Source organism: Pundamilia nyererei, unplaced genomic scaffold (genome assembly GCF_000239375.1).
Source record: "Pundamilia nyererei isolate P.nyererei 1_Seehausen unplaced genomic scaffold, PunNye1.0 scaffold00295, whole genome shotgun sequence".
Lineage (NCBI taxonomy): Eukaryota > Metazoa > Chordata > Actinopteri > Cichliformes > Cichlidae > Pundamilia > Pundamilia nyererei.
The window spans coordinates 148,872-159,079 of record NW_005187696.1 but is presented as its reverse complement, the minus strand read 5'-3'; the positions used below and the strand labels follow the sequence as shown (position 1 = coordinate 159,079).

Sequence of the window (10,208 nt, the reverse complement as noted above, 5' to 3'; positions counted from 1 at the left end):
TTCTCGGTGGTCAGAAACAAATGTAATCGCATGGCAGGATGCTGTAAAAGGACCAAACTTCAGCCAGGAGAACAACTGAGATAATCCATCCACAACACGAGGTTAGTCATTCATATACTGCTGCATGGGCTGGGGTGTAGTTACATCCTAAGGTTTTAAAAACTGAGCTTAAATAAATGATTAATGGTAATAAAAGCCGAGGGAGGTCAACAGGGATCACTGACTGTTTTAGGAGCTTTTTGAGATCAAATAGAAGAAAATACATAACATTAAACATGTTAACAACACAAAAGCCATATTAAACACAGACTACTTTAGACCCGGAAGTAGGATTCGTCACGTCATCACTGAACAACCGGATAGAGTTAGCATAGAAAGTTGAAGGAAGAATAAGTTTATCTTCAAACTCTCCCCATTCTGCTTGTGGCTTAGATTAACACTATAATGCACCCATATTTCTGACTAATCTTACCAGTCAATTATGCGTAATATAGGCAGCTGGTTTTGAAAAATATGAATAGAAATTTCTCACATAAGTTTTCCAGTAGTCACGTGGAAACCGGTCATGGAGGAACAATGTGTATTCCACAACTGTCACAAGGTGCATGCACTTAAAACCACCTTGTGATTGCCTTGGTCATGAGCAGATTACCACAGTCGCCTGTAGTTCTTGTGGAAGATGCCGACTTGTCTGCAAACATTCACTGCTAGTCGATCGGAAATACAAGTTTCAACATCAAAAGTTGAACCTCCCCGCTACAGCAAACACAAAAACGGCTATTGAGGCAAACTTCAATAGCTCTGTTTCTGTCATAGTTATTTTGATGCTTTTTAAAAAAAGCATAAAATAGATGATTTTGCATGTGAAGGCAAAAATATACGAAATTCTAAGATGGAAAAAATCCAAACCAAGGTGACACCTTTATGGTATCAATCCTAGTGAAATTCCAAACAAAAAGCCAAATAAGGATATTTTACTATTTCAGACTTTATAGTTACAAACTATGCTCAAACTATATAGTTACAATATGTCACACACTAGTGGCCAAAAAACAAATCCTAATATTTAAGTTGCTTCAACATTTTATCTTCTTCCTCTCAGGTCAAAATCTGGTTCCAGAACCGTCGCTCCAAGTTTAAGAAGCTCTACAAGAACGGAGAGTTTCCGCTCGGTGATATTCCTCTTGAACACAGTCCAGACGCCAGCGACTCTATGGCCTGCAACTCTCCTCCATCCCCAGCTGTGTGGGAAAACAACAACAGTAGCAATGGTAACAATAACAGCAGCAACCACAGCAGCGGGAGCGGCAACAACCCAAACGTCAGCAACGGTAGCGTCAAAAATAGTGCAATGCTGGATCCTACCAGTAGGGGGCAGGTTCCCTATCAGCCTCCGGTGGATTCTCCACCTGCCTATATGGGGGAGTACACACACCAGAACTGGTACCAACAGCAGGGTGCACACTTAGGTCTCTCACAGTCAGGCCAAGTGCACCACGCACCACCAACTGCTCCGTCGGCCACACAGAGTATGGGAGCCGTCTACTGATGTAGAAAAATGGACAACATTTCGACTGGAGTCCTGGGCTTCACCTGGGGCTTTTTTTTTTTTTTTTGGATGATTCTGAGCTGTGCTGTGTGCAGAAACACCTGACAGTGATCATTAAATCCGAGTCATAACTGCAAAAACCCGAAACACATGTTGTCACACAGGCTGCAAATGTGGATTGAAAACAAGTGTCGGCCTCATTTACCCTCCACCGCTCACAAGGTGAACTCACAACACTGTGGGAGACCGGGGTGATTCAAATGGGTTTTTTAGTGCAGAGACTGACATTTATATTCAATATCACTGATAACAGTTCATGTTTTGTTTATAAATATTTGAATTCTGAATATATTTATGCAGAAAAATATAGAAATGCTCAGTATTTCCCTCACACGTTTCTTCCTTCTGTAAGGGGGAGTTAGACAGACTTATTCCACTAAAACTGGTAATACTACTGAAAGTCACCCATCAAAAGAAAGCCTGCCACACTATTTCAGCGCAGGGCTTGGAATTGATATAGAATAAGAATATGACAGCTTGATGACCATTACACGCATAACATCTCAACGTAACAGCGAAACAGAGGAGAAAAATTACCAGCATGTAATTTCACATTTGCTGGAATGAAACTTGTTTTCCTCTGTGGAACAACAAAGCGGACTTAGCAACACAAGCAAACAGGTGGTTTTGGTTTGTGTGGAAGTGAAGAGCAAAGCTTGTGCTCTCAGTTTAGAGGTTTGGCTTAGACTAAAAGTGATTCCCCCCCCCCCCTTCAGATAGAGCCGCACCTCTTGTTCCAGTATTTACACCAAGGGTTAGGCAGGTTAACCAGCTGCTGGTTGTAGCTACAAAGTCAGCATCTGAACATGAGTATGAGCAGTGTATTAAACTCACCTCTGGGGGCTAGTGGCTAAAAGCCAGAATAGCTGCTTCTAGCCAATATAGTTAGTTAGAAACAAAGCTAAACTAGCTGAAATATGTTTTAAAAACACTTAAAGATGCTCTTTTAAAAAGTGGCTCATATTCAATCCACCCCATAATTTCAGTGCATGGCATGATGCAGTCTGCCATGTTGGTTGTGAAAAATATATAATCCCCATCTGGTTGGCGAATGAGTCCTGGAGGTTGCTTGCAGCCAACGGGTGAAATTGGTCACAAAGGGGGTGCTGCATCAAAAACCACTTTGTAATTGCTCCAATCAAAAGCAGAGTGCCACAGCTGCCTGTAGTTTGCATAGGAGACGTGGACTTATTTGCAAATCATACATGGGATAAAAGATGAGTCAATTTAAAAAATTAAGACAGAAGAGAAAGTAGCTGGAAGCGCAGAGGAGGAATCGGCAATACTGGTCTCAAGTGTCAGTGCAGGTGGCGCTGATCCGAAACATAGTTGTATTTATAAGGAAGCACACATCAGATTATGGCGTAAGTTGCAGTGTAGGGTTTTAAAAAGTTTATAAGAGCATATAAGTAGAACTGATCTAAGTTAAGATAGGCTAAGCTAACTAGCTGCTAACTGTTGCTACACAGTGAACACACATACTTGAGCGGAGTTTGACTCCTCTGCTGGAATCCTCCACTCCCGGTCACAGAATATGCGTTGCATATCCAAAGACAGACATATTATTCAGTTAATCTTTTTTTAATAATAAATGCCTCCAACAGAGGTTTGGTGCGCAGCTACAAAAAGTTTAAGGGCAGCTGAGCCTGAGCCAAGCTGTAAAAATGCTAATGCTTAAAGTACAACCTACAAGTGCCGTAATTCACCACATTGTAGTATAAATTCCCACATCTTTTAAACATCATAGCTCGGCCTTTCTTTAAATCTTAAACCGAGATAACCCTAATTATATCACTTTAGTTATTTCCTCACACTTTTAAAGCCTTTTGGTGTTTTCGCTAGCTCAGTAATACTTTTTTTATTTTAAAAAACAAAGCAAAACAAAATCCCCTGGCCTTTCACTTTCTAGCAAGTTGGTGCTAAAATATTTTTAAAAACAAGCTGTTTATAATCTTTCAGAAGTGTGCTGTGCTCAGGTTTTTTATTTATAGTGTCAAGTGTAGATATGAAGTAGCACAACAGTTTGTGCCTTTGGAGCTTTTTTTTCTGTAAAGTTGAAAAAGCAAAGCGAAAATAAAATGTACTATTTTGTGTATTTCAATCTGCTGCTGGTGTTTTCATTTCTACCCGTGTTTACGCGTGAATACACCAAACACACAAAGGCGTAGTGCTGACGGTGCGCTCTTGGTGTGCCTCTCGGAGTGAGTCAGACAGCAGATCCAGGTTGCGCCCATCTATATATTTTACACACACAAACAGGCAGGGTGCGTGTAAAGGAGGCTGTGGGAGGTGACAGCGCAGCAGACACTCTGGAGTCTCTGGATGCTAATAACACACCGCTGACACTGAGAGACGGGTGTACGCCGCTTTCATGTGGCACACACTTGAAAAGGGGAGGAGAAATGTTTGTGTGGCAGTGTTAGTGTGTGTGTGTGTGTCTGTGACAAACAAGCTACACTTAACCAACCAAACCCATGGGTTAGCTAACAAAAAGAGGGTGTGACAAGGAAGAAGAACACAGACTTGTATGCTTTCAAACAATGTTACTAGGAAGAGTGAAAACATGACATTGTGTCTTTGTCTGAAATACCACGACATTAAAAGGAATGGCAAGGAAAGTTATGCAGAGCAATGTAACCTCCCACGAAATAAAATGATCTTCCTCCATTGTTCAACACCATTAATTAAAATGCATTTCTAGATTTTATGATGCCTGTCTTGCATTCTGTTGTGCTCAGCATTGGCATCTTCATATTTCTGCACTCCTTCCTGGTTACCAAATGCTTAGATTTTACTACTTCTAAAGTCACATGGAGGAAAATGTTAGAACTATTCTTATAGTCTAAAACAGCTCAGTATACATAAAGCCTCAACATATACATTAGGAGCAACTGTGACTACATAATTTCCTCTGGGATTAATAAAGTATTAAAGCAAGACTGGCGACCTGTCCAGGGCGTACCCTGCCTCTCACCCTATGACAGCTGGGATAGGCTCCAGTGCCCCCCACGACCCTGAAAAGGATAAGCGGAAGCAAATGGATGGATTAATAAAGTATTCTGACCCTGATTTATCACTAGCACCAAGTGCATTCATCAGGACCTGAAGTGGGAGCCCACCATCACCTCCGTCATTAAGAAAGCCCAGCAGAGGACGTACTTCCTGAGGCAGCTGAAGAAATTCAACCTGCCAACACGGACGATGATGCAATTCTACACCGCAATCATCGAGTCCATCCTCACCTCCTCCATCACTGTGTGGTACGCTGGAGCCACTATCAGGGACAAACAGAGACTGCAGCGTGTTGTGCGCTCTGCTGAGAAGGTGATTGGCTGCAGACTCCCATCTCTGCAGGACCTGTACACCTCCAGGACACTGCGGCGTGCAGCTCGGATCTCAGCTGACCCTTCTCACCCTGGACACAGTCTGTTTGACCTGCTCCCCTCAGGCAGGAGGCTCCGGTCCATTCGCACCAGAACCTCTCGCCATAAGAACAGTTTCTTCCCCTCTGCTGTTGGACACATGAACAATAACCATATGACTGTTCCCACCACTAACACATGACCCTACGCTGTGTTCACTGCATCATTCCATGTTTGGCACTGATCACCACCTGCACTCATGTATATATCATGTATATATCTATCTACTTAGCACTTTTAATTCTTATTCTTATTTTTATTTTAATGTCTATTTTAGCGTAATTTATGACAGCATGTTTGCACTGAAGCACCGCAGCAATTTCCTGATGTTGTAAACCTGCTCAACATTTGGCAATAAAACCCTTTCTGATTCTGATTCTGATTCTGCATACAGGCCAACCTAACCAAATACAAAAAGTGCTGACTGAAGTAACACACTGAATATATCTGTGGGCTTACAGTTTTGTGTGTGTGTGCATGTGCTTTTAAGTATGGAAGCCCATTTCTGCCACAAAAAAAACCTATCCATAACTTGAAATTTCGAGTTAGCTCTGCCAATCTGTAATCTACGTAAATGACGTCATTTTCTTGTTACCCGGAAGGATATGGCGCAGAGGAATGCACACTCAAAACCAGACTGCAACAAACTGACGCTTTCGAGAGTACGTGGCTGATAGTAACGCCATGTGATTCAGCTAATAATACAAGGATTTCATCATTTGTGAAGCCTCACTGAAAATACTCAGCAATCTGTGCATTCATGACTGGCTGTGATACTGGTAGCTTAGCTGTAGCATTTGTAGCTGAGGGCTTCAGCTTCCGGGTAACAAGGAAATGATCTCATTCACTGATTGGAAGCGCTAACTCGAAATTTTGAGTTATGGATACTTTTTTTTCGTGTGTGGCAGAAACACTCTTCCATAATTATGCCATGTTTAACACATCCCAACGAGTATGTTGTATGTCACTGCTATGTGGATGCTAATCCTGGACACTAAGTCACAGGCTCGTGTCAGCAGTTTCTGGTTATTCTCAATGCTCAAAAACCGCTAATCTGCCCTTCTGTACTTGCTGTTTGTTCTCTAATGTGAACCATTCAAATTTTCATGCATTTTATCACATCTTCATGTAAACACTGAAAGCTCAAAAACTTGGATCAGGCATTCCTTTGGCCAATAACGTTTGTTTTCAAGATTTTATCTAAAAAATCTCATACCTTGCTAAGGCAGAGGAAAATGTGAGAACTATACTTAGATGTCTACATTTGCTTGACACGTTCCCCTGAATCCATAAGTGTGCAGGGTGTGGACCCTAAACCATAAATCCACTAAAACACCTTCCATGTTTGCTGAGGTGCTTACCTTCCTGTGCTGAGCCCTCGGCTTCCAGGTGTCAGGTAGGAATGTACCTGAACATCACAGGGAGACAGACAGTAAGGGCAAACAGAGACTTGTAGCGACCTGTGACTGGTACTCCATTGTGGGTTTTTGCCTGACAGATTACAGTTTTAACAAATAATCTTCATCTTATATTCATGCAACCAAAGACAACCATGCCAAGTTATGACTTTTTTTTGTCATGAATGAGTTTTACAAGCATGTTCACTCACTTGGAGAAAATGAACATCTTATTATATTAATGTGAAAAAGTTGCGCAGTGTGTTTGAAGGGTTAGCCGAGGTGGCAGTTAAAAAAATTCTTTAACATTTGCAGGAGGGCTGAAAGGGTGAGATGAGGTGAGAAGAGGTGACGGCATAACCTGATGCAAGCCAAGTTGAAAAAATCCGCAGCAGAAGAAAGGTTTATGACAGCTTCTTGACAGACTGGAAGCTGACATTACTTTCCTTTCCCTGCCTCGAGGTGTAATGTGTGTGCTGACCTTGGAAAAATATGTGATTTTGAAATCTGATACTAAAGCCACCATCTTCATTCCGTCTGTGTCCATTTTGTGTCCGTCTGTGTGCCTTTTATGTTACAACAAAAATAAAATACGACAAACCAAATAATAACAGAGGGATGTTCTTTTCTGAAGAATGCACTTGCTGAAGAGTCAGTTGACCCATTTGGGGGGGGCGATCGTGGCTCAAGATTTGGGAGTTCACCAACAGGAAGGTTGCCGGTTCGAGCCCCGGAGTCTCGGTCGTTGTGTCCTTGGGCAAGACACTTCACCTACCGCCTACTGGTGTTGGCCAGTATGGCAGATATGGCAGCCTCGCTTCTGTCAGTCTGCCCCAGGGCAGCTGTGGCTACAACTGTAGCTGCCTCCACCCGTGTGTGAATGGGTGCATGACTGGGTGTGTAAAGCGCTTTGGGGTGCCTAGGGGAGACTAGTAAAAGCGCTATACAAATACAGGCCATTTACCATTTGAGCCCATCAATTTGTTTAAGCCAATTCAATTTCATTTATATGGCACCAGTTTACAAAACAGTCATTTGTTGGTACTTTATATTATAAGCACAAATCCAGTAATATTATAGACAGAACTATCACACCATCCCCTATAAGCAAGGACAAACAGGAAGGAACATACTATAAGTGCAATTTATGTCTCTCAGTAATAACATAATGTAAACAAATGGGTGCTACAGATAATGCCTAATAATCAAAGCTACATGTATCTGCGTATTTCTATAGTAACTAACTGCTTGTGGTTAACGGCTCACGATTTTGCAAGGAGCAAATCACAACAACAGTTGCCTCGAGGCACTTTATATTGTAAGGTTAAGACCCTACAATAATACAAACAAACAGAACAGCAGCAACAGCAAGAAAGTCCTCAGTTTGAATCTGCTAGCCAGCCTGAGTATACATGTTCTCTGTGCCAGTTTGGCTTCCAACAGGTTTTTCCTCCCACATTGCAAAGACATGTTTGTTAGTGTTGTTAATGAATATTAATTGAATGCGACCGTGAGAGTGTGTGGTTGCCTCTTTGTGCTAGCTTTCTGATGGACTTGGGTGAAATTCCTTGAAATAGGATAGGCTGACTTGCTCATGTGCCCAGATAACTATAAGTTTTGGAATTTTGATATGGGCCAATGTATTTGGAGGAAAAAAGTGGATAAAACAGTTCTATAAAAACAGGAAACCAATTTGGTTTCCTATTTTTCATGACCAAAACTAATACTGGTTATTTTGGATCCAAAAACTGCATTTAGACTGAAATAAAATGTGTACACTGTATGACAGTTTGCCCATACCTTTACCCAAGCGAGCCTTATTCCAGTGTATGTCACTCAAACAAAGCATATTTGTATTTGGTGTTGTTGTAACACTGCTTCTTGGCAGTAAGGCTTATACTGTTGGAAAGCCTGTTTTAACACTTACTTGCTGCCACATTTGTAACGAAAATGCATTTGTGGGTTGAGCAGCAGAGTTGATTATGTGGGTTGCGCCCATGAAAAAACTTGTCAAATCTTTTCTTTCGGTGCCAGACAGGTTATTCTGCTACTGACTTGTTTGGCTTTTGTTTACTGGATTAGATGATTTAAGTCTGAAGAAACAAGACATACTGGCTATTTAACAATTTATTCATTTAACAAACAGGGGCTTCAGGAGCAAGCATTATTATCTTGGAGATCAGAGTTTGGTTGCGAACTGTGTTAATATGCCACTGGTTGCAGAATCTCATCTTAATATCTCTGTGCATTGAGATTGCCCACAATAATGACAAGTCTGTCTTTCTAATGAGGGAGATGCTCTGCCACACCATCATGTAGCCTCCACCAAAAGCCGTTACCCTATTGGTGCTGCAATCTCCACATCTTCTGCGTTGAGAACTGCCTTAGGCTAAATCTGACCTCAACACTGAGCATAAAGTTCTTCCACATGTTTAGGTTCTAGTGCGCATGTTGGGCCTAATGGTAAAGGGCAGTCATGACAGGCCAGGGATTTGCTGTGTGCATCCTGTTCCAGATTGTCTGGATAAAGGCCGTATAGTCCTGTAAACCTTGTAGAACACTGCCTACAGTCCCTGAATACTGACAGCGAGAGGAAACGGTCTTCTTGTGGTGTCATCTCCTGGGGATCTTAACTTTGCAGCTTATCTTTGACATTCGATTATATGAAACTTGGCCTTCAATTTGGTGATGGTACCAGGGCTCACTCTAAAGAATGTTGTTATTGGTTTTGTGGAACTTGTGCAGCTTGAAGTCAACCTGTGGCATGTCTCCTACTTCCTATGGTGTGCTTTGAGCAGACGCAAGTTCAAAACAAGAGTCAGAATAAGCTGTTTGGTCCAAGTTGTTCATTGGCACTACCCACATGCTCAACTCTGCTACTCAACCCACTAATGCATTTTTTTTGTATAAATGTGGCACCATTTAAGGGGAAATAAAAAGGCATTCCAATAGTATAAGAAGTATTGCTAAGAAGTATTGTTACAACAAAGAAAATATCAACCAAACAGAATTACCTTAGTTTTTGTGCTATGTTATTTTTGGGACATTTTTAATATAAATTCAAAGATATGTACTTCACCAGTGAAATCAGAAAAAAGGGATTCTTAGTTCCAAGTATTGCATATCTGTTGATATATCTCATAAATTGCATTATTATTTTTTTTACTATGTTTCTGTAATGAATATGCACTTAGAATGCAAACAGTAGAAATGGCCAGTGCAGGGTTTTACATTGGTTGATTGTGCATTGACCTATTGGTAATTTCTCCAAAAGGTGGAAAGGTAATTATCATAAACAAACTCCTATGCACTTAACATTTTACTCGTAACTGTTACTTCACGGCTGTTCAATGTGATAGAAAGAGGTGGATTATTGACTCTATTGTGCTTGGGAGTTCCTGTCACTGTCTAAGCTAGTGTTGCTTTTGTCTGAGCATATTGTTGTAGCTATTCTGTAGTATTTGCATTCCAATTTGCCATTGAAAGGTTTATAGTGCTTAGAACTTAATTTCATCAGTTTGAAAAGTCAGTTAATGTGTCAGCTAAAATATATAAGTTAAAAAGATCTATTTAGTTCATGTTACATGTAATAATGAAAGTAATGTCACTCAGACCCAAGTTGACTCTAGTGGACGCGGAAAGTAAAATGTAGACTTGGTAGCAATGACTGTAACTCGAAGTGAGCACAGACAAATGAAGTCGAGAGCTGTGTCTTCTCTTTATTCATTTCCCGTCATTTTTTTGTTTTTGTTATGTCACCGTTTAAGGTCACAGCACATT

General features: G+C 41.1%; 1 protein-coding gene across 1 annotated transcript in view; it reads left to right on the top strand.

The window, feature by feature from the left end:
• Positions 1–1,785, top strand: part of LOC102214679 (homeobox protein Dlx3b-like) — a 6,612-nt gene extending 4,827 nt beyond the window's left edge. The window contains exon 3 of the mRNA XM_005750987.1: positions 1,103–1,785. Within this exon, the coding sequence (XP_005751044.1) occupies positions 1,103–1,549 (447 nt within the window). The 3' untranslated portion in view covers positions 1,550–1,785. The remainder of the gene's footprint in view (positions 1–1,102) is intronic.
• Positions 1,786–10,208: the final 8,423 nt, after the last annotated feature.